The sequence below is a fragment of the Gossypium hirsutum genome, chromosome A10 (assembly GCF_007990345.1).
Source record: "Gossypium hirsutum isolate 1008001.06 chromosome A10, Gossypium_hirsutum_v2.1, whole genome shotgun sequence".
Lineage (NCBI taxonomy): Eukaryota > Viridiplantae > Streptophyta > Magnoliopsida > Malvales > Malvaceae > Gossypium > Gossypium hirsutum.
Window position 1 is genome coordinate 80702885 of NC_053433.1, and position 25397 is coordinate 80728281.

The window sequence follows — 25397 nt, forward strand, 5'->3', positions numbered from 1 at the left end:
AATAGTATATTTATGATATAAGGACCTCCAAATTAAAGTTCTATAGCTATTTAATCCCTTTAGCTATTAGAACTCAACTTTTGCACTTTGTGCAATTTGGTTCTTTATCAAATTAGGCATGTAATCGGTAAAATTTCTTTACGAAATTTTCATATGACATTTCAATCATACTATAGTTCATAAAAATATATTAAAACAATTTTTTTCTTTCTGGATTCGGATCTGTGATCCCGAAACCACTGTTTCAATTTTTATCGAAAATGGGCTGTTACAACCAAAGGTGTGAAACCATAAGGTACCCCAAATCTCGGGCACGTCAAAAAAAGTATCGAGCATCTATACCGACTGCTGTATGGGCGTATGTATCGGATGCTACAGGTATGTTAGCGACTGTCTCGAGACAGGGTTTTGCATCGGTACAGGGGTGGAGTATGTGGGATTAGACGTTGGTGGAGCCCAATATGTACCTGCAAGAATAGGAGAATCGACAACGTGCGATGGTTCTCTGTAGTGCTATGGTGCTTGTGAATAAAACACATGCGGTGGTAATTGAAAGGGATTACCTGGAGGGAAGTGACCTGGAAATTGCCTGGCCATAGGCGACGCATCCTCTGCCAGAGTGGATGACGAACTTGTCATGCAACTGCATCCTCTACTAGTTTGTTGTGGCCAAGTATGGATTGTATCCTATGATTCCACGCCTCGATGTGCACCCTATGTCACACCGACTAGTCGATGTTATCCTTTCCACGCATGTCCACCTTGTGCAGATCCTTAAGGTCTTGCGATGGTGACAAAATTCGTTGCCTCCACCCGAACTGCCTCAACATTTGATCTGATTCATGCATTTCCAACAATGCGTACACTATCATGGCGCCTTCGCATCCCACATCCACCGATTTTCCAAAAATTTAGTAGGATACAGGATATGACATCGATATCAGTGTACGACATCCATTCAAACTGATAACTAAAATTGTAAATATCATTATTTATGATTTTTTTTACGAATCGTTACGTAATTAATGTAGATACGAAAGAATAGGTAACTAACCTCAACTTTCGACCATTGATCTAACAATAGCCTAATATCTTCTAGGACCTCAGGCAGTCCCACGTAGCTCGACTCATGGTTCCACTTGTACAAGTGATATGCTAGTCGAAACGTATAATAATAAAAATTATTGTACAAACTACGTATTTGTTAATAAATGGTTTTACCTCATTACCAACAGGATCATATATGTGATGGTTACCTTGGGACATAAAAATAATAGTCGCCACCAAGCCCACGATTGCAACAGGAGCAGACAACCACCAATCGACGCTGACTTCGGGTTTATGGTGTAATATTCCGGTTTAAACCCTAGTCGAAACAGTGGTTTTGAGACCATGTAACCGATTCTAAAAAATATTTTAATATTATTTTCTGTATTTGTGATATGTGAATTATTATTTGCGAAGTTTCTGTGATTTAATTTGTCTGTTTTTGTGCTCGATTTTACAAAAAGGACTTAATCGCGTAAAATGCAGAAGTTGCATGCTAATTGTTAATGGGGTTATTTGGCCTTGGCTTTTAAAATAAAGGTCTTTTCATGTCAAATTTACCATTTGTTTTAATGGTGGACAAATATGGACATTAGTAGGTGGGTTTTTATATGTAATTAATAAGGGCAAAGTTGGTATATAGCCTATAATGTGTAATAAAATAAAATAAAAACATATTTCATCCATTATATTGAGTGTTCATCCACCGAAAATAGGAAAGAAAAACCTAAGTTGAAGAGCTTTAAGTTTCGGAACTTATTTTGGTTGATTAAGGTATGTACTTTGGTCCGTTTTTTATAATTTCTATGTTTCTATGATCGTTGCTTCGTGTTCTTCAAAATCCATGTCTGAATTTCTATTTCTTTTGAGGATTATGAAATGTGCCATTGATGATTATATGAGCTTTGTGATGTTTTTATATGGATTATGAAAGATATATGTGAGATTATCATGTTGTGTTCTTAAATTTTGATGGAATAGAGGTATTTGGGCTAATTTGTGAAAATGAGATTTTGAAGGACTAAATTGTAAATTAAATATGTTAATTGGGCTTGTATGGAAGCTAAGAATATTCGGCCAAGATATAGTCTTGGTGAATTTTACATAGTTGTGATTTTGTGAAAAATGGACTAAATTGTCAAAGTGTGAAAATGTATGGGCTAAAATGTAAAGTGCCCTAAATATGTGTTCGTGGATTATTTTGAATGAAATGAATGATTGACTGGTTGAATTTGAATTGTATTAGATCAAGAACAAAGAAAATCAGACTTAGATCGAGGGAAGTCCAAGATAGTTGAATAGTCGACTCATTTTCGTCCGAAATCTGCACAAGGTAAGTCAAATTACAATTACGTGTTAAATTGGCTAAATCCTGCATATTCAAACTGTAATCTGTATTGGACGGCCTTGAGAGCCTAATGAATGAATTTCGAGTAAATTTCTAATAATATGTTAGTATCTGAAAAGCTCTGTATGTATTTAAAGGAATGTGGATATCGATCTGAGATATCGTGTAAGACCGTGTCTGAGACACAAGCCTCAATTTGAGATTTACGTATAAGGCCATTTCTAGAACATCGGCATCGTATATGATTTCGTGTAAGACCTTGTCTGGGACAGAGGCATCGATACTGAATTACATGTAAGACCACGTCTGGGACGTCGACATTTTACTCGTTTGTGAGTATTTGTATCGTTTCTGAACCGTCTGATGATAGAGTGTAAGATATGGGAATGAATATATGAAATCTATAATCTATACAGGTACGTTTGTATCGTACTAAATTTCTGAATATGAAAGAATTTGTTTCTGTGAAATAATGGATGTGAAGTATGTATGGAATTTGGAAATGAAGCATGACATGTATGCAAACAAATGAGCATGGTAGGCTTATGAACTATTCTGTGAAATGGCTATGAATTCTTACCGTTGATTTGTACTTTATATGCTTTAGTAGTTAGACCAATTGTATTTGACTTACTAAGCTCTTTGTAGCTTACTTTGTGTGATTTCTGTCTGTTTTACAGTTATCGTAGCTACTGAAGGCTCAGGGATAGTCGAGGATCATCACCACACTATTGAATTCATTTTGGTACTTTTAAAAGTGTATATATTTTTAAGTATGGCATGTATAGGCTAGAAGGTCTATGTGTTTAAGTTTTGATATGTATATATATGTTATGCCATGAAAGTTGGCTAGCAAATGATATGTTTGTGCATAGTTTTGGTATTTGGTTGGTGATGCCAAATGATGTATGTTTGTAATGTTTTATAATCTAATATGATTGGGTCATTTTAAGAATGGAATTGACTGATAATTGTGGAATGAATATGGTTTAATATTGCTTGTATGATTGACCCAAAAAGGGGTGGCATGTTAGCTTAAACCAAGCCTGCATTGTGCTACACGGTCAGGGAGCACGAGCGTGCCTTGTGGCCGTGTATGCAAAGTAGTAACCTCTTAAGATCACATGGTTAAGACACATGGGCGTGTCATATGGCCGTGGGCTCAAGTCAGTAGCTAGCTAAGTATCACACGGCCATAGCACACGTGTGTGTCTATTGGCCGTGGGTGAAAGTTAGTATATGTGCCTTATTTTGGCACAGCTTGTTCACATGGGCATGTCTGGTGCCCATGTGAGGCACACGGCCTAGTCACATGGGCGTGTGACGTCAACAAAATTGAAAATTTTTTGAGTTCTAAAATTTATTAATGTGTTCGATTTAGTCCAGACTGTCTTGAAAAGTATGTTTTAGGTCTCGTAAACCATCATAAGGGATGAATGGTTGATGATTGCTTACGTGATAATGTTATGTGATATTTGTGATTCTAAATTTATCTGAAATGTTCTGTCTGTCTGGTAATACCTCGTAACCCTAATTCGATGATGGTTACGGGTTAGGGGTGTTACATTTTATTGGTATCAAAGCTATGGTTTAGTCGGTTCTAGGACTAACATAGTGTTTGTGAATCTAGCTATACATGCCATATATCTGAAACTGCGATAGTATGATAAATCCTTATATTGAAATGTGCTTTTACATAGCAAATAGATCCCGATAGAGCTGTAGATGACGATGTTGAAAGTAATGCGCCTGATCCCGCGCAAGGTACGGTGCAAGCTTATTCTCGATCGGCTACGTGTAGTTGTGATGGTGAGGCTAAGCAAGCCTTCTATCAAGTTATGAATGATTGGTTCACTCAGTATATTAGAACCAATCCGGCTATACAACAACCTTCACCCCCGGTTAATCCTTCTCAAATTCCTGTTATGACCTTAATGAATCTGGTTCAGTTAAGTAAACCACCAGTTGAAAAGACTAGAAAGTATGGGGCTGAAGAGTTCCGAGCTACAACGAATGATGATGCTGAAAGAGTCGAATTCTGGTTAGAGAATACAATACGAGTGTTTGATGAAATGTCTCTGAATCCTAAGGAATGTGTAAAGTGTATCATTTCACTTCTGAGAGAAACGGCATACCATTGGTGGAAAACTTTTATATCTGTGGTTCTGAGTGAACGGGTTACTTAGGATTTCTTCCAAGCTGAATTTAGGAAGAAATACATTAGTCAGAAATTCATCGATCAAAAACATAAAGAGTTTTTTGAGCTTAAACAAGGCCGTATGTCTGTTACTAAATACGAAAGTGAATTTGTGAGATTGAGTCAGTATGCTCGGGAATGTGTATCAAATGAAGCAATAATGTGCAAAAGGTTTGAAGATGGACTAAATGAAGATATACGTCTATTAGTTGGGATTTTAGAGATTAAAGAAATGGTAGTGCTCATTGAGCGAGCTTGTAAAGCTGAAGAATTAAGTAAAGAGAAAAGAAAAGTTGATTCTGAAGCTAGAGATATTAAAAAGAGATCTTCAAGTAGATCATTTCAGTCTGTGTCAAAGAAATTCCGAAATGATCATAGTCGTTCAAAGGCTGATGTAAGACATTCGAATCGAGATTAAGCTAGATCGTAGTCGAATTTCAGAGCTCCTGCTACTTCTATTGCAAGTGTTAGGAATGTCCGATCTGAGAAACCTGAATGTAAATACTGTGGTAAAAGACATCCGGGAAATTGTAGATTGAATGATCGAACCTGTTTCCGATGTGGATCTCTAGACTATTTTGTAAGAGATTGCTCTGAACCTGCTGCGCAAGAGAATGTACAGAATTCGAGACCGAGCAATAGCTCAGCTAGAGGTAGACCTTCCAGAAATATGGGAAATGCAAGTGGTGGTCAAAGAACTGCTAGGGATGCTGCTGTTAGATCTGAGGCCATAGCACCTGCCAGAGCCTATGCTATTTGAGCTCGTGAGGAAACTTCATCTCCCGACGTGATCACTGGTATTTTTACTCTTTATGATACTTCTGTGATTGCATTGATAGACCCTAGATCAACGCATTCTTATATCTGTATAAATTTAGTGCACAGTAAGACTTTGCCTGTAGAGTCTACTGAATTTGTGATTAGAGTATCGAACCCCTTAGGCAAAAGTGTCTTAGCTGATAAAGTCTACAAGATTTACCTGTTATTGATTCAAGATATCTATTTTCCTACTGATTTGATGCTTTTGCCTTTTGACGAATTTGATATAATTCTAGGAATGGATTGGTTAACTTTGCATGATGCTATAACGAAAAATCATTAATTTAAGGTGTAAGAATGATGAGATAATTCGAATTGAGTCTAATGATCTGAATGGACTATCAGCTGTGTGCCTATTGAGATCGAGATTCCCTCTCTACGTGTACTTTCAGAACTAAAATTAGATGAAGCAGAATGGATCCAGTCTCGATACGACCAGTTGAACTTGATTGAAGAAAAGAGGCTAAAGGCTATCCGTCATGGTCAAATGTATCAAAAGAGAATGATGCGGGCTTATAATAAGAAGGTTCGCCCTAGAGAATTCCATGAAGGAGACCTCGTATTGAAAAAGATCCTCCCCATACAAAAGGACTTCAGAGGGAAATGGATGCCGAATTGGGAAGGACCTTATGTGGTAAAGAAGGCTTTCTCTGGAGGGGCTCTAATTTTGACCGAGATGGATGGTAAGAGCCTACCTAATCCCGTTAATTCGGATTCGGTCAAGAGGTATTTTACCTAAAAAAAAAAAGGAAGAGGCCAAGGTGAAAACCCGTGAAAGGGCGCTTTGAGACCAAAGGGGTTTGAATTGAAAACCCAGGAATGGGCAATTCAAATTTTGATTCGAACATGGGGCATGTGGCAATTTTGCCTTCTCTGAATTAACAGGAGGGAGGGATGCTACATATTAGGGCATCAACAAAGTACTCTTGGTCTTCCAAACACATACCGAGTTCAAAAAGTCCTCGAGAAGTTTGTGCAGCGAAGCTCATACTGCGATATCTGGGGCACCTATTCTTATCTTATTCATTTTGTTTAGTAGAATGTGCCACCGTAATTAATTCGTAGGTTCACATTTTGTACCTTAGCAAATGTGCTATCTTAATTACCTTGTTCATCTTGAGCTTCGCTCTCAATAAAATTCCATTTTGCCTATTGCGATAATCTTTTTCAAGCGTCTTTCATTAAGTTGATGATTAATGGACTAATAATATTCAAAAAGAGCTCTTCATATTACTCTGAAATTCTTCTAAATGATACAAGGACCTGAAACGGGACTAAGTAGTTTGAACCGCCCAAATTCAAGGATTGGAAAAGTTAGGGAAAAATATCCCAAATTGCGATTATCCTTCGGGTATTCTGCAAGAGATACCAGTCAAGAAAAAGATAGAATAATACGTCAATAATAAAATCTTGATGAACAACGAGTGATTAAAAAGGGGGACATTTTGCATTCATGCAAACGGCATTTATACACGTCTAGCTAGGAGCATTTGATTCATTCTGATCATGACATCCTAATCATTTGGCATAAATAGGTCCATGAAACGAATTCAACAGGTCATGTTCTCCAAAGAATGGTGTAACAGATCGAAGACAAAGGGTCTTAAACCCCTAAGCAGTAGGGTAACAGACCGAATTGTAGATCTTATCTCCCTAAGCAAAAGTGGAGCAGATCAAAGACGAAGAACCTTAAACCCTAAATAGTAGGGTAATAGGTTGAATTACAGATCTTATCTCCCTAAGCAGTAGTGGAGCAGATCGAAGACGAAGAACCTTAACCCCCTAAGCAGTAGGGTAACAGGCTGAATTTACAAATCTTAGCTCCCTAAGCAGTAGGGAAACAGATCGAAGACGAAGGGCCTTAACCCCCTAAGCAGTAGGGTAACAGCCTGAATTTACAGATCTTAGCTCCCTAAGCAGTAGGGAAGCAGATCGAAGACGAAGGGCCTTAAACCCCTAAGCAGTAGTGTAACAGGCTGAATTTCCAGATCTTAACCCCCTAAGCAGTAGGGTAACAGACCAAATTACAGATCTTAACGCCCTAAGCAGTAGGGAAACAGATCGAAGATGAATGGCCTTAACCCCCTAAGCAGTAGGGTAATAGGCTGAATTTACAGATCTTAACCCCCTAAGTAGTAGGGTAACAGCTGGAAATCAAATATCCTCTCTCTGAAATGGTGTTGGAACGACTAAAAGTTACAGCAGATTTCCTTGAAGTTTCAGAGGAAGAAGATCAAAACAAGTCTTATCTCCCTGAAGTTGCAGAGGAGCAGACTGAAGATAGCAGATCTAACCTTCCTGTGCTTACAGTGAAGCAGATGGAAGATTTCAGCATGGCATCCCTGTGCTTATAGGGAACAAGTTGAAAACAGCAGATTTGGCATCCTTGTGTTTGTAGGGAATAGATTAAAGATAGCAGATATCGCCTTCCTGAGTTGCAACAGCAGATTGAAGCCGTCAAGAGGCCATTCAAAGAAGATCAAGGATCGAGAACTCAAGACTCGGTGAGCCCGGGCAAAATTGGCCTTTTTTTATATAGTCTTTGCTCCATTCTCGTTACACGACAATGAGCAAAGAGGGGCAGCTGTACAGGCCTAATTATGCCTGGCCCAAAGCCAAATTACCCAAGCCCAATTTACATCAAACCCTAGCCCAAATAATAGCCCATTTGCTTAAGATTTTTCAGCAACCCTAGCCTCCTTCAGCCTCAGCCGTCGCATGCCTCTTCTGCCGCGTGCACCACCACCGCTCAGGGCACCAACCACCGGCCTCACATGCCTCTGACACACCTGCAAAGAGAGAAACACGCGAGCAGTAAAAAAATAATAAGAAAAATGACAAATAGAAGAAACAAATAGCAAAACGACAAGAAAAATGGATGTAAAATATTGTAATCCGGCTTTAAAAAGCCAGAGGAGATCCCTTCTCGAGGGTACGCACACTAAAATCAAAAAAGGAATAGAGTTTTCGAAAGGTGAATATTTTTTGTGGATGTTTCAATCTTCGATTCTCTTTGTTTTTTTATATATTTCTTCGTTTACGAAACAAGAATAAAAAAGGAGTAAAAAATACCTCCGATCCACTGTTTGGGGTGCTCCGACGAACCGACCGGGGCCTTTCCTTTTCTCTTCCATTGTGGTGGGCCGCAAAGGCTCTGTCTTCGACCTCCGTTCGGAGTAGGAACAAGGGAAGCCCGCCTCGTTTGATACCGGTCGCCGTTCACGGAGCGAACGTGGAGTCACCTTCCGATGAACCCATGTCCGGCCATGGGGGAGGCTAAGAGGAGAAGAAAATGGGGGAGAGATAGAGAAGGAACGTTTTCTGTTTTAAAGAAAAATGGGATATTGGGGCTAAAAATGAAACAGATGAAATTTGGATCCTTTTTTTTTTCTTTATTAGGCAATAAAACGACAATATTTTGGGTAAGAGGAATCCGTGTGGCTCCCTTGAATGGGAAATTGCCCACTTTGGTCCCTCTCCCTTTCCTAACCCTTGATTTAATCCTGATTTGCCTTTTTCTTTTTTAAATAGCGCCAAATTATTTTACTTCATTATTGATTTGGTCCCCGACCTGGATAGGTGAAACGCAGCACATTTGGGGTTTGGGATAATGTCCCATTTCGTCCTCACAACTTTGAATGCGTTTTGATATAGTCCATGGCACTTCTTTGTTATACTTTGTACCTTTTCTTTCATTTTGATTTTAATTTAATCATTTCCCCTTTTTATTTCAAACTGCTTCATTATATTTTATTACATACCCCGTTTGCAATTTATGTAGATATTATTTTATTTAGTTTCAAACTTGATACTGATTTGTGCATTTGTCTCTTTTATTTAATGAATTGTTTTATATTTATTTATTTTAAGTTTTTACATATTAATTATTTTAGTGCATACATATATTACATATTTTATTTTCATTCTTATTAGACTATTTGTTCTTTTTATATTCCATTATTTTGCATATTCGTTCTTAAATTTTTCACATACTGTTTTATATCTTTTTTGATCTGTCTTGGGTCCTTTATACTATTTTGCCTTACATTAAGACCCTTGTTCATATTAGTTATTATAACTTGCTATGTTTTACTCTAGGATACCATTTTTATTTTTAAATTGCTGCATGTACTATTTATTTAAAATTATTTCGTTATCTTGAACCCTTTTTTATTTCTTTATTCTATTTATTTATTTAGTATTATATGTATTATTTATTATAAGCTTTTTCGTATTACCCATTTTTAAACTTTATGTACTTACGTCTATATTATTTGTTATAAATTTTATATATATATATTTAAAAAAAATGGTTTTATGCATTATTGGTTTCAGAAATTTATTCTTTACTATTATTTATTTTTAAGCTTATTTGCTATCTTTTTCAAATGGTTCATACGTTTTATTTATTTCGATTGATTCCACACCTTTTAGATTATTATATATGTTCTTGTCGTTCTTCCATAGCTAATTCCAGCATGTAAATAATGTATGTTGTGAAACTATTGCTATTGCACGTATGCAAATTTGCTTACTCATGTTCGTATTATTGTCATAAGCTTGTGGAATATTTTATGCATGAATAATTGTTCCATGTCGCACTATACTTCATTCCATATCATCACCTCAAATTAGACCCCAATGTATTTATCCAATAAATCACCTTATTTTAACCTAAATAAATAGCACATGTTGCTTGAATATTGCATTCGCTACTATTCAAAAGCAAAATTTTCCAAATAAGGCAATGTCATGCATTTTGAGATATCGAGGAATTGTGCCCTAACTTACGGGGTTTCGATTTTCTCGTTGTTTCTAAATAGCAAAATATCCTTTTCAAGTTTTAAAACACATGAAATTCTCATTCAAATTAGGGGACAACTTTGTGCTCGGGAATTCATGGTATTGTGTCCTAACTTACGGGATGTGATACTCTGATATCTCGAGACAATGAAATCTCTAAACAATCGATTCAAGCTAACTCAAGCATTTTTAAAATCGACGTCAATAAAAAGGATTGTATTTTAAAATCCATTCCCGATTTTCAACCTTCAACATTAAGACATTAACTAATCAATTCGGTACCAATTTTTGGGCGTGTCGAGGGTGCTAATCCTTCCTCGCACGTAACCGACTCCCGAACCCATTCTCTCAAGTTTCGTAGACCAAAGGCACTGTTTTAGTAAACTAAAATTGATTTATTAAAACAAATGTGATCCGATCACACCTAATAAAGATCAGTGGCGACTCCCGTTTTAATTTTCGCTTTCAAACCAAGTCGATTTCCGTTTTCAAAAAAAATGGTTTCGACAACCATGATTATATATTTATAACTGTTTGAACTAGTCTTTAGGAATTCTTGTAATAAATTCAAAACGAATTAAGTATTACTTTTTCCATTTTTATTTTCTCATCAATTGTCATCCCTCGGTAAATTTCTGAATTTTTTTAATTATTAAATCTGTGAAATTTATTCAATTGAAGGATGTCAAAAATAAATATTTGAGGTGATGCCATGTAATTATTTCTCTTTTATCATTTAATTAGTGTTACTCATCGATCGGCTCTCAATTCAGTTGGAGAATTATCAAAAATTCATATTATTTGCAAAGTTAAATGATATATGAGTGATTTTATCTTTTTATATTTTTTTTAAAATCAATAAAAATATTTATATAATGAGATTTGAACCAATGACACCATACATATAAAACTTTTTTATTTACGATTTGTTATATGATTTTTAGATATTTCCGTATATTAATGATGTTGATTTAGTGTCATAAATTAATTCGACACTAACTTAGGATTGTTGACAAAACAATTATAAATAATTTTTTTCATATTTAAATTTTTTTACTCGCAATTTATTTTATTTTTTTCATTTTAACATCATACATTTTCATACGTTGCTATTAATTAGTTCCAAACCGTACTTTTTACTATTTATTTATGTTACTTTAGAATACACTTTTATATTTTAAATATATTATAAGATTTCTAGAAATACATAAAGTATTACTTATAAGTTTTAACTAAAGTTATTACATGCAACCATGACTCATGCAAATCATGCTTATCAAAAATATTAATTTAATTTAATTAATTATAACCACTTTAATTTAAAAAAAAACTATAATTACTTTACTCTCTATTTTTACTGATATTTTACAAAAATAATAACTTAGGGAAATAAAATAAAACAAAAACAAACGTAACTTTACAATTCCCCTTATTCATTGATCATTGAACTTCATTTTTGTTCTTTGAAAAAGAAAACCTTAAGTAAACTGAAAAAGACATAAGCATAAACGTAGGAAGCATCGTAAAGGTAGTTGTGTGACCTCAATCATCTGCACTAATCAAGTTTTGTTTTTATTACTACCAAGTCCCTGCCCAAACGAACAGGGAAGCATCTAATTGCAGTCTCAAAAAAACAATTAGTTTTGTTTTTACTTAGATATTTGTGACTTGAGGATCTCAATCAAACATATTCATCACTCCACGAGGTCCTCATCTCATTGCTCGGCTGAACCCCCAATTATCTGTAAATCGACTTGGAATGGCCACCGTTTATCATCAATTAAAATTGAAGACTCTCCCATTCACACAAATTCAATGCAATAACAAGATGGAGTCAACAAGACGTTATGCTCCTCACACATTATTCTATTTATTTATTTTTGTTGGTAATTTATTGCAATTGTGTTAATATTTCTCAAAACACTTTATTGTCGTATTTATGTTCTCCTGGTATTTTAATTAGTTTTGCGTTGATTTGAGTCCGAAAAAATTTAAATTTGTAACAATTAAAATCGTAAAAAATTTAAGTCCGAAATTTGAGATGGAGACTAATTCAAGTTTGAGTCTGAACTCAAGATATATCTTATCTAAATTTAAAAAAAAAAACTTAAATTTATAATTAGGTCAACACAATAATTAATATAATTATATAACAATAATTTAAATAATAAAATATAAATGGAAAACATTTAATTTACTAAAAAGAATTTATGAATATTATTTAGCAATAAAAGTAATCAATAATAAATCTTCATATCAAATTACAAATTAGAAAAAATTAGTTATAAATATGAAATATTTTTAACTAAACCATTATATATGTTAAAAATATAAAAAAATTAATAAATATTTAAATTTAAACATTATATATGATATATATCGATATAATATCATTAAATCAAAATTTAGTAAATTAATTTTATCATTTTCACAAATGATTAATAAGAATTTATATTTGTTATATTGAATTATTTTTCAGTAAATTTGTAAATAATATTTTGGTATTCTTCTTTATTTCCCTATGAATAGCTGTGAAACTCATAATTGATTTAAAATTTTTACCAAAAATTTGCAAGACTTTCCTGTAGTGATTAATCATTTTAATGATGACTTTGAAATTTAAACTAAAAGTTGAGATATTTTCTTATTAACATAAAATTAATCTGAAATAATTATGGTTTATAAAATGATTGCTGAGCACTTTTTTTATAAACCAATGACAAGAATGGATGGTTCGAAAGGTTGAGTTTTTTCCTCTCATTTCTTTTTTTTAGTTTTTAGTATTTTTTTTTTCACAATACAATTAAAAATTAGACTTAATTACAAAGTATTAAGAAGAATTAATTCAGTATTCTCAAAATGTATCATAATTACTAAGACTTTTAAAATTATTTATAGAGTGAATTTTTTTAATAGAATCCTATCTTAATATAATTTCAACTTCAACAAATTAAATTAATATAATTATATTCTTTCTCAGGTATATATATATGTTGTCTGTCGTACTAGTACAGTTTTTTCTGAAATTTTGTCTACCTTTGTGACATGTTTTTCTAGAGTTCTATTTTTCCTAGGGTTCCAATTGTAGTGAATTTGTTTCTTCCAATCATAATAGAGAGTTTAAAAGTAGAGATCTGGATCTTGGCTGGAAAAACGACTTTGATATGGAGGACAATATTGCAGATCCGCGACTTGATGATGGGGAGGAAGAGGCTTGGATGGTTGATGGAGGTTGGAAGGGGGAATGATCAAGGTTGGGGTTTTGCTTGGTTTGTTATTTTTTGACAGCAAGTGTGGTACACTTCCCGGCCATAAGGAAAACGATGGCCAACTTATGGCATCCCATTGCAGGGGTTTTAATTTCAGATATTGGGAAAATAGGTTTTTGTTTGAATTTTATAATGAAGTGGATATATGTAAGTTTGTTAATGATGCTCTATGGACATTTAATAATCATCTATTGGTGAAGGAGGATCCGATGGATGTGCCGTTGACACATTCTTTTTTCTGGGTTTAGATCCATGACTTGTCGCCAGGTATGGTTTCTAAGGAAATTGCTAAGTAGTTTGGAGTGTTCCTAGGTTCCTTTGTGGAATATGATGTAAAGCAAACCAGTAAGAGTTTTAGAGATTATATGTGAGTAAAGGTTATAGTGGATGTTAGAGTTCCATTAAAAAGGAGGAAAAAAAACCTAATAACATCAACAGGTAAACAATTCTATGCTAGACTTTTGTTTCCTACGTAGATGCCTTAGGCATGGTGATAGTTTTTGCCCTATTATGGTAGCAAAAGCGAATCAATATCTAGAATTGGGATGGGATCCATCCGTAAGGGCACCAGGGAGGAGAGCAACAATTACCAAAAGTATTTGGCTGAGGGAAGATGATGGAAATAATCTTCTTGGGAGCATGGTTGGTAGGAAAGATGTGGGGAGACGAATAAGGGATGGGGATCAGAGATGTTCACAATTCTGGGTGTTTTAACTAGTGAATTCTATCTTAGGGATTAACTTGGAAGAGAAATCAAAAGAGCATAAGGGAGTGAATGAGGGGTTCTGGGAGGGCCTGAAGGGAAACAATGGAAGCAAGAGGCAAAAAATAAGCCAATAGAAAATTCAGATGGAAAGAAGATACCGAGGTTCTCCTTGAAGGTCCTAGAAGAGGTTGGAAATTTAGAGTTGATGGATTGTAAAGAGGTTCGGGGATCAGTTAGCCAACTTAAAAAATCGACAGCCGACACGAGGTCTGCTGACCGGATGTAATGAAAATCTTTAGTTGGAATGTCTGAGGATTGGGGAGTTCTCGGGCATATAGAAGGTTTCAACATTTGTAGAAAGTCAATCATCCCTAAGTGGTCTTTTTAATGGAGATAAAATTGAACTGCAGAAGAATAGAACATGTGTAACGAAAGTGTGGTTTATATAATGGAATTTATATACCATCAAAGAGTATAAGAGGTGGGATAAGTATAGGGTGGAAGAAAGGAACCAATGTGTCTTTGAGGAGTTTTACGGTGAACCATATTGATGTGGAAGTAGATGAGGAAGGTGTAAATGAGAAGTGGAGGTTTACAGGTTTTTATGATTCTTTTGATGGTCGTCAAAAGAAGGAAACTTGGAATCTTTTAAAGGTTTTAGGACGAGATTACAACATGCCATGGTTGGTTGGGGGGACTTTAATGAGATCCTATATTCTTTCAAGAAGAAAAGGGAGAGGTAAGAGAGAGAGAAAGAATGGAGGCACTTGGAGAAGCTTTGGAACATTGTCAATTGGAGGATTTGGGGTTTGTAGGCCCGTGGTTCACTTAGAAATGAGGGAATTTTGCAGAGAACAATATTAGGAAGCTTCTAGATAGATATGTTGCAATATGGATTAGTGGACTTTTTTCTCGAAATATAGAGTCAAACATTTGGGACATTCTTTTTCGGGTCATCGCCTAATACTATTGGTTTGAAATTGGACCTTAATATGGAGATAGATAAAGAAGTGTTATATTGGGACCAAAGATCAATGGCTAATTGATTAAAGATGGAAGGTTGCAACACGACATTCTTTCACCGATTTGCACCCCAGAGACGTAGAATTAATTATATTAAGGAACTAAAAATGAAGAATAATTCGGTTACTACATATAAGAGTGAGATGGCAGTGATCACAAAGGAGTACTTTTCTAAGTTATTCAAGTCAAGTAGGGGAGAGGGGTTGGAGAGTGGCTTGGAAGGTGTGAATAGATGTGTTACAGAAGATATGAATCGAGAATTGAATGAGGTCTACAAAATTGAGGAGATCCAAAAAACTTTGAAAGAGATGGCTCAATTGAAGGTTGTCGGGAAGGACGACTTTCCAACATTTTTCTTCCAAAAATTTTGGCATAAGTAAGGATGTAGGGAGCTACTGTCTTAATGCTCTAAATGGTTGATTCTTTAGAAGCCATTAACTCCACCCTTATTGTCTTAATCCTGAAAAATTTTAGGCCCAATAACTTAAAGGATTTTAGGCATATTAGCCTTTGTTCGATTCTCTATAAGATTATATCAAAAATCATGGTTAATCGTTTCAGAAGAGTACTTGAGAGTTGTATTAATAAAGTACAGAGTGCTTTTATTCCAGGAATAATGATAACAGATGATATGCTATCGGCCTATGAGATTTTACATTCTTTGAAGCAGAGGAGAATTGGTAATAATGGATCATTTGCACTAGAATTAGATATGAGTAAGGCTTATGATAAAGTTGAATGGGGTTTCTTGTCCGAGATGATACTAAAATGAGTTTCGAGAGGTAGTGGGTGGATTTGATTATGACTTGTATCTCTTCAGTGTCATACAAAGTATGTTTTAATGGAGAGATAGGGGAAAAATTCAAGCCTACAAGGGGTCTCGGACAAGGGGATCCTCTAAGCCTTTATTTGTTTCTAAATTATGGGAAGGGGTTGTTGACATTAATGAGAATGGCAAAAGGGGAGGGGAGAATAAAGGGTGTCAAAGTATGTAGGATGGGTCTTGAGATTACTCATTTACTCTTTGCAGATAACTGTATTATATTTTGTGAAGTTGTGGAAAGGGCAGAAAATGAGACGAAAAGGATTTTGCAAAAGTATGAAGAATATTCAGGGCAGAGTATTAATTTAGAGAAGTCAGCATTATTTTTTAACTCAAATGATTTTGTGTAGGCAAAGGAATTGGTAGTTCAATTATTAAGGGTGTGTTGTTTGATGAATCCGGAGAAGTATTTGGGGCTCCCAAATATTGTGAGGAGATAGAAATGATAGAATTTTTAGAGTTTGGAAGAGAGAATTACAAAACGAATAAATAATTGGTGTGTTAGAACACTCTCCCGGATAGGGAATGAAGTTTTTATTAAGAATGTTTTGCAATCAATTCCGACTTATGCCATGTCTTGCTTTTTATTACCGAATGCTTTATTTCATGAAAGGGAAAAAGCTATAAGTCGATTTGGTGGCAGAAACTAAAAAGAAGGAAAGAGATTCATTGGTGTAATTAGAATAAACTATGCGAATTAAAGGAGGATAGGGGAATGAAATTTTGGAATTTATCTAAGTTTAATTTGGCCCTTCTTGCACAACAGGGCTGGCGTTTAATGAATTACCCAAATTCGTTATTAGTTAGAACTTTGAAAGCTGAATACCATTCAAATGTGGAGTTCATGCATTTAGAGTTAGGAAATTACCCTTCTTATACCTAGAGGAACGTATGGGCGACGAAGAAATTATTAAAGAATGGAATGGCTTGGAGAGTGGGTAACGGTGATTGTATATGCATCTGGCAGGATGCTTGGATCCCTAGGTTGAAAGATCAAAAAATTCAAAACTTAGTTAGAAATCATAATATAGTTAAAGTGGCTGAATTGATTGAACCCAATTTGAGACAATGGAAGGACCTTGTTACCTTTTTGTTTACAAGGGAAGAGGCAGAAGCAATCTTGCAAATTCCTCTAGTAAAACATCTGAAGGAGGATCATAGGGTATGGGGTGGAGAGTCAACGAGAGAGTATACGGTGAGGAACGATTATAGAAGTCTACTTAAAGAGATCTCTAGCCTAGATGTCGAAACTATTGATATTACAAACAAAGTTGTCCTAAAAAGCCTATGGAAAACAGACTTGCCAACGAAAATCAAAATTACAAACTGGAGGATTTATAACAATAATATTCCGATTTTTAACAATTTGAAGTTTTGATGAGTGTGTAACTCGAATATGTGTCCAAGGTGCAAAAATAGAGCAGAGCTGTTGGAACACACGTTTAGGGATTGCCTTGCAATTAAAGAAATTTTCGGTAAGCTAAGAGTTCAGAGAAGTCAGGGGGTAATGGGAGAGAGTTTCTTGCAGTGGATAGGGGAAATACTTACCAAATGTTTGTTCCCTCAGAAAAAGCTTTTCTTCTGTAGCTTTTGGGCCATATGAACTGGATAGAATAAGGCCTTGCACGAGGGATTTCATCGTTTAGCGTTAGAAACTATACAATTTACTAAGGCATATCTTAGTGACTGGGATAGGGTAAACAATAAGATACTTAAGCAGAGGATAGAGGAGGAGCAATGGCGACCGCCAAACTTTTCTAAGGTTAAAATTAACTTTGACACTGCTTTTGAAAAACAATTGAATATCACTGGTACGGATATTGTCTGTCAGGATTTAGATGGGTTATTTTGGGGTCCAAAACAGTGGTTAATTTGCATATTCCAGCTCTGTTTGCGGTTGAGGCGTTGGCTTGTTTGTAGGCAGTTCAGACAGGGCTAGATCTTGAATATCGACAGGTAATAATAGAGGGAGATGCCCTCATTGTCATCAGAAAAATCCAAAGCGAAGAAGAAGATAGATAAAAAAATAAGCTTGTATATTACAAACATTAAAGCTCTAAGCAAAATGTTTATGTTGTTTCAAGAAAATATCAAGAAAGGGAAATGAAGTTGCACATGTGGTGGCTAGGGAGGGTTTGAACCGAAAGGAGACAGCCCACTTGGAAGGACAAGTACCGGAGTCAGCAGTAGCGGCAGTGGAAAAAGATAATAGAAGACGGGATTTGTCATAGAACGGTGTAAAGGTTCGAGAACTTTTACCAGAAGACGAAATGTTACAGTGAGGAGTCTTGGGATTCTGAGAGTTTTCTTGATTTCCTAAAGGAGAGGAGGAAACTCGGGATTTTTACACTAGGCATTGGGTATGTAGAAAATGGTGTTTAGCTAGCTTTTAGTATTTTTGTTGTTTTGGTTTGGGCTTAGTGGACACCGTTTTCATTTGGGTTTGTTGTGTTTTTTAAGAAGGTTAAGTTGTTTTATTTTATTTTGTCAAGTATGTGGTTGAATGGCTAGCTAGGCTCTGATTATTAATTAAAGTCAAAGAGCATTTTTCAAAAAAAAAAATTATATTCTCTGATTTAGATTTATTAGAGGCTCAAATTTTCTCGGGCTGAAGCCTTTTGAACTTAGTCTTTTTTGAGTTCAAATTTTTCGGATTTGAGCTTAGATCGAGCAGAGCTGACTCAAACAGATTCAAATAATTTTAAATTTTATAAGTTATAAATATTTTAATTTCGAATGTAATAATTTATTTTACTTTTCTACAATGATAATACAATTCAAATTTTCCTTAAAAAAACATAAATTATATATTTAATAGAATTTTTTTATATAAAATTATTAAAGTACCTATTGTATGTAAAATTTATCATTCAATGATATTAGACAAGTTAACAAAAATATCTTTTATTGTTCGTTATCATATTATATATTATATTGACAACTAAATAATTTTTTAAATTTCTTATTAAATTTATAAATCTAATACTCATATTCTAAAATTTTTTTCCCAAAACTCAAATATATTATATTAAGCCCAAACTCAAATGATATACTCATTATTACCAAATCTCAAAATAAGCTAATTATAGCACAAATCTCGTGTCTAAAATAGAAAGAAATTAAACCAAATATCCAAATACAATTTGTAAAGATTAAAATTCATTTCAAAATCTATTTTAATAAAAATAATAAAAATAATATTTTATTAATATATTAAAATTTTAATAATATTTTATGTATTGTTAGTTATAGTTATATACTATTGAGACATTCAATACTTCGAAATGTGGTTGAGAAGACATATGTTATTCTAATTTTTTTTTCCATATTTTACATATGTTGGATTGCATTAGCATGTTGTATATTTCATAACCTTAGCCGTAGGTGATATTAAAATAATCCATACTTCGAAGAGTACATGAAAGAAGGATATTTGATAAAATTAATGGTGCAAATTTAAATTCAGATGATACTAAACTTAGTCAAGGACTAACAGATACTGATAAGGAGCGTAGGTTAAATAATAAAGAGAAAATAACCCAACAAATATGCTTTAAACCAATTAGATAAAATTGCATATGACATTTGTTTTTGTTTTTTTTTTATTAGTAATCATATCATCACCTACTTTTTTAGACTAATATAATACATATGATGATTTGGTTTTTATATTTATTACTTGTTTAGAAATTATTTTTATCATATGGCCCAACCAAGTTAATTCTTTCACAAGGGTAAAAGGACTTATAATGTTAGTGTTTGATATAATGTCTAAAATTATCCATAACCCCTCCTTATCTTTTAAATAAAAGGATAAAATATGTTTGAATGTACTCGAACTTATATTCTCTTATATCAACAACAATATCGATACCAATTAAGCTAAGATTCAAACAACTTATTGATAGCTAATAGTATATTTTTGAATGGCCAACCAATATAGCTTAAAAAAAGTCTTACTTTTGTGAAACTTCTTTTAACTTTCTCTCATTATTTTTTTTTTAAATTACTTATTGATAGTTGAGAGAATAGTTAGATATTTTTTTTATTCAAATAGTTAGGTACTTAATTATGATAGTTATGTGTAATATTATGATTTAGGTGAAATATTTTATTTGAATTCTAAAATTTTATGCTTTTTATCTTTTTCTATTAAACGATGATCATATCGTACTATTAGTGATTTGTGATTTTTAAGTGAATTCTTAAGTTACATAAAAAATTATACAAATTTGTTTTATTATAATTAAAAATGATTGAATATTTATTTAAACTTGAATAGATTTATCTCACATGTAGAATACTGAGTTGTTATTGTTGTTGGTAGTAATTTAATAGATAAGAGGACAATGCCAGATATTATGATTCTAAAACTAGAAAGGTATATGCAAAAAGTATAATATAGTGTATAGGTATGGATATTAAATGCAATACATCTCATAACTAAAATTAGATATAATTAGTTAACCAAGCATAAGTTTCTGAAATCAAAGATACTGCGTAGACAACATGGCACATTTCTAGCTAAACACAATGTCTGAACCAAATTATCTAAACATAAAAATGACAAATATCCTACCAACGAAAGAAAGGACAAAGATCTATTGACCTTGAACTTGGAGTCCAGAACAAGTGAACAAGCACAGGGTTAGATGTTTCTTCTGAAGCAGGGCAACCTACAAAGACTATCCACAACGAAAAAATAGCAAGTGATGCTACCGTCTTTAATGAAATAATAGCATGCTTGGCTCCAATATGAGTTTATGTAGAGCACAATGATAGTTGTTAAAAACATAATTGCATAGGAAACTGCAAAGCTGATATAGAAATCACCCATGCCTATAAGACCATGTTCTTCTTCGCTAGCTAAAGCACTTGAAGTTCCTCGTGAATCACCATGGTTACAACTATTGTTCAATGGAAGACCACAGAGAAGAGGATTTCCCTCATAACTGCTCTCGTCAAAGGTCCCAAATTGAGCTTTTCTATCAGGGAGAGGCCCTGACAAGTTGTTATGTGTGACATTGAATACCTCCAAAGCATTCATCTCCGTTAGTTGAGGGGGGATTCTTCCATTTAAATGATTGTAGGAAAGGTCCAAACTCTCAATCTGCTTGAGTTTTGAGAAAGTTGAGGGGATAGGTCCAGTTAAGTTGTTGTGCGACAAGTTTAGACCTCGGATTTCACTCAAATTTCCCAATCCTGGTGGGATTATCCCTGTGAGTTGGTTGCAAGAGAGATCAATTGCAGACAACAGGTCAAGAATATTTCCCTTGTAAGTGTATGTTGCACCCTTTGTTGAAAACTCTATCTTTTCTTCTGCAAAGGTGAAATGATCATATTTGCGTAATGGAAATACACTTCCCATATAGTCTTTTGTGAGATTATATATTGTTAGTCCCATGTCTATCAATACGTGGTCAAAAGAACCAAACCCAAAATTGGCAGAATTGATGTGAGACTTTTCATTCTTTGGCTTAAAAGTTAAATTACTCAAGCAAAAAGGTACATGACCGGAGAGTTTATTTTGCGAAAGGTCCAAGATGCTTAATGACTGCAATCTACATAAGTGTAGAGGAAATTCACCATGGAACTGGTTTGCTTTTAGAAGAAGAACGCTCAAAGCTGGTAGCGTGCTAATCCAACCAGGAATTCTTCCAGTTAAATTGTTTTCACTGAAATCCAACGTTACCAATGAAGAGCTGTTACAAAGGGCCTTTGATAGTGTTCCACTAAGCCTATTGTTGGCCAAATGTACATGTTTCATCATTTTTAGATTAGAGCAAGACGGAATGGTACCAGACAGATGATTTAGAGAAAGATCTAGGAATTCAAGACTCACCAAATTGCATAATTCCATAGGAATGAAACCTTCGAAATGGTTTTTGGACAAATCCAGTACCCACAAATCTGTATGATTCCATAACCATCTTGGAAGCTTGCCAGAGAAATGATTACTACTTAAATCTAACACTTGGAGATTTTTAGAGCTAGTAGTTGAAAAATCAGAAATATCTCCCTCAAACTTGTTTCCGTCCAAATATAATGCTTCCAACGAACTGATTAAACGATAAATTGCAGGAATAATTTTGCCGCTCAAGCTATTATTTGAAAGTCTAATCCGAAGTAATGAGGTACTCATGGCCAACTCTTCAGGAATCCCTCCAAACAAATTATTGTGGGACAGGTCTAATCTTTCTAACCTCTTCATACTACTGAACAAAGAGGAATGGAAGTCTTAAGGGCATTTTTCGACATGATTAAGAACTCTACATATGGAAAAAGTGAACAAAAATTTCTTGGAATTTCATGTTGTATCTTATTATTGGATATATCAAGTACTGATAGCTTCAAATTAGGATGTGGTGATAAGGTCAGAGGCCCCGCAATTGAACAATCTATCATGTAAAGTTCTTGTAGCCTTGTATTATTCTGTAGCAACCAATGTGGGAACCTTAGCTCGCCAAAATTGCAATAAGAAAGATCAACGTATCTCAAATCATGTTGGAAATAGAGAAAACTAGGAAGTTGTAGTTTTCCATGTTCTTCTATCGTACAATTTAACAAGCTGGAGATCTTTAGTTGAAATTTTGGCAACCATGTTTGGAGACCAGCTGGCTCCGCTACCAACTTGTTTTCATTGGCTAAAAGGGCTTTAAGGTTAGAGTGATTTGCAAAGGACCTGAATGACACCGGAACTTGAAATTGGTTTTTTGAGAAGGAGAGGAATTGAAGCATTGTGAGGTTAGTGAGGGGAGTGGAGGCAATATTTCCAGTGAAGTGATTGTTAGAGATATCCAAATAGCGAAGAGATGTTAAGTTAACCAAACATGAAGCGATTGCACCCGCCAGAGCATTTCCTTTGAGATTCAATTCTTCAAGATGGTTTAGAAAACATAAACCTGAGAAAGAAAATTAAGGATAATGTAGAGGTTTTGTATTTATCTAAGATTGTGTTCGGTTCAAAAAAATAAAGAAAATTTTTAAAAGCACAGAAGAAATTGAATGTTTGTATTACCTCCATGAGCAGGTAAGGTACCGGTCAGACCACAGTTAAACAAAGACAAGGCTTTGAGGGAAGTCAAGATGCCGATGCTTCCCAAGAAGTTGATTTGCAGAGGAGTATAATCCATGATCAAGTTCTCCACATTTCTCAACACATGCAACTCTGTATTAAGGTTTTAAAAATGTATGAATAACAAATTGAGTCAACATATTTATCCTAAACTGACAGCCAACCATGTATAGAACTTACTTGTATTAACCATTGTTTTGTTTAAGAAACAATTATCTCTTAAAAACAGGGTTTTGACAAATGGAAACGCCTCAAGGAGTGATACAAGGGAAGTGTTTCCGTCGGTGGAAACAGCATCTAAATAAAGAACCTTTAACTTCTGCAAACATCTATTTTCTGCAAGTGAAAATGATAAACTAAATTAGCAGCTAATATCAGAATGAAATTTATATTAATCATCAATCCGTACCTTCATAAGTCATAAATTGGTTCACCTCATTTTCGCTCAGGTCTAAACTCTCTAAATTGCTCCAACCACAAAACTCTGCCACATTCAGCAAATAAAACCAATCAAACACTATATATATAGGATTAAATTAAGTGCTCCAACATCTATTTTTGGTCTTCACGTTCATTTTACCACCATTACATATTGGTTAGTTCTTTACCTTTAACATCTATTGATCCATTTAGTTGATTCCACCTTATATTCAAAGACTTCAAATTTAAGAATCCACTAAGTTCTGCAAATATATTATTGTTGAAGAGATTAGAACTCAAATCAATTTCTTCTAAACTGATCAGTTTCAGTTGTCTTCCACTTCCTGCATAAAAAAATGGGCATAATTTCAGCTTCATTATAAGGTTTATTTTCTACTTTATTTTTTTTTAATCATGTTGAAAACAAGAGACTTAATTAAGTAGTTTTTGCATATATTTACCATAGGAAGATTGTAGGCTCTCAATTCGATTTTGACTTAAATCCAACTTCTTCAGATTATAAAAGGCTGTTCAAACCCATTTCAGCATTATACTCCAAAAGAAATAAAAAGTGAAAGAGCAACAAGAAAGCTATATAAGAAACCTTACCTTGAAGATGAAGTGTTCCTTGTAAATTATTTCCCTGAAGACATAAAGTTCTTAAAGATGAAAAGCCACCCAAATATGACAAGAAATTGTTGGTCATATTGGTTCTACTAAGATCAAGTATTTCCAAACTATTCAGCCTTGAAAGCAGCTTAATTTCTGGTAAAGGAGTAAAATAATTATATGAAGATAATCAATTACATTACAAAATAGATATATAAATCACATGATATTATATAACTTCACCATTAATCCGGTTTGATCCTGTAAAAAGATCATTTCCAGCTAAACTTAGAGACTCGAGACTTGAAACTTTGCTCAAAGATGATAAAATGCTATCATTAAAGCGATTCCCAGTTAAGTTAAGAACCTGCAGATGCCTCAACTTGGATAGCTTTTCAAAACCTGCATGAAAAGACCATTTTTTATATGCAAATAACTATATATATAACTTTAATTAGAGAGCAGATGAAATACCTTCATTCTTAACGGAACCAACAAGTCCAATATTACTGAGATCAAGAATCCTCAAATCTCCAAATGGAAGAAAGATAGAGGCATTAAAGAGATAAGACTCGTACTTTGCAACGCTTAGAGAGAGTCCAGTGACTCGTCTAGTAGCGGCGTTGCACTCAACCCATCCCCATTTCCATTCACAACAATCTGAACCCACTTCCCTCATATTGAATTTGAAGAAAGATTTAAGTTGCAAGAGTGCGGTACGTTCTTCATCCCAACATCCATTACTCCACTTCGCTTCTTCCAAAATTAACACACTTATCATTATTACAATTACCACCCTTATCCATTTTGATTCCATTTTCTCAACTCAACATACTTATTGCTTTAACTCAGTTGATATATATACATGTGCCAGACTATGTGGTGGAAAAAAATTATATAAAAATTAATGTAAAAAATAAATAAGATTTTAGTCAAAATGATTAAGTTGATATATTAAAATAGGTAATTTTTTCCAATTTTGATTCATGTAATGAAGTGATTCTTTATGATTATATCATATCATCACTTAAATTTTATAGAAATATTTATAATTTTTTAGGTGATAACATAGCACAATTATAGAAATATTTATAATTTTTTAGGTGATAACATAGCACAATATCAAAGTATCACATTATTGCATGGACTAAAACGTATAAAGTACTTAACAAGTTTTAGGACTAATGTTGTCTAAAAAATTTCAAGAACTAAAGAAAACTTGTCAAGTTTAAGAACTAAATGATGCTTTATTATGTTT

At 34.1% G+C, this 25397-nt stretch overlaps 2 protein-coding genes and 1 long non-coding RNA gene across 3 annotated transcripts; all 3 read right to left on the bottom strand.

Annotated features, from left to right (window-relative positions):
- Window positions 1-11630: 11630 nt before the first annotated feature.
- LOC121208314 (uncharacterized) lies at window positions 11631-18704 on the bottom strand. Its single transcript, XR_005903270.1, has 3 exons — window positions 17122-18704; window positions 16904-17015; window positions 11631-11956 (listed from the first exon to the last, which is right to left on the bottom strand). It is a non-coding gene; the product is annotated as an uncharacterized lncRNA (long non-coding RNA).
- Window positions 18705-20610: 1906 nt separating this feature from the next.
- On the bottom strand, window positions 20611-22177 carry LOC107896805 (receptor-like protein 15). The gene is made up of 2 exons (XM_041078558.1): window positions 20869-22177; window positions 20611-20711 (listed from the first exon to the last, which is right to left on the bottom strand). The coding sequence occupies exons 1-2, from the start codon at window positions 22175-22177 to the stop codon at window positions 20611-20613; spliced, it is 1410 nt and encodes a 469-aa protein (XP_040934492.1).
- On the bottom strand, window positions 20676-24974 carry LOC107896804 (receptor-like protein 13). Its single transcript, XM_016822083.2, has 9 exons — window positions 24614-24974; window positions 24383-24541; window positions 24140-24295; window positions 23992-24057; window positions 23719-23874; window positions 23520-23594; window positions 23291-23446; window positions 23054-23203; window positions 20676-22937 (listed from the first exon to the last, which is right to left on the bottom strand). Exons 1-9 carry the CDS (start codon window positions 24954-24956, stop codon window positions 22243-22245), a joined length of 1956 nt encoding a protein of 651 aa, XP_016677572.2. The 5' UTR covers window positions 24957-24974; the 3' UTR covers window positions 20676-22242.
- Between the last annotated feature and the right edge of the window lie 423 nt (window positions 24975-25397).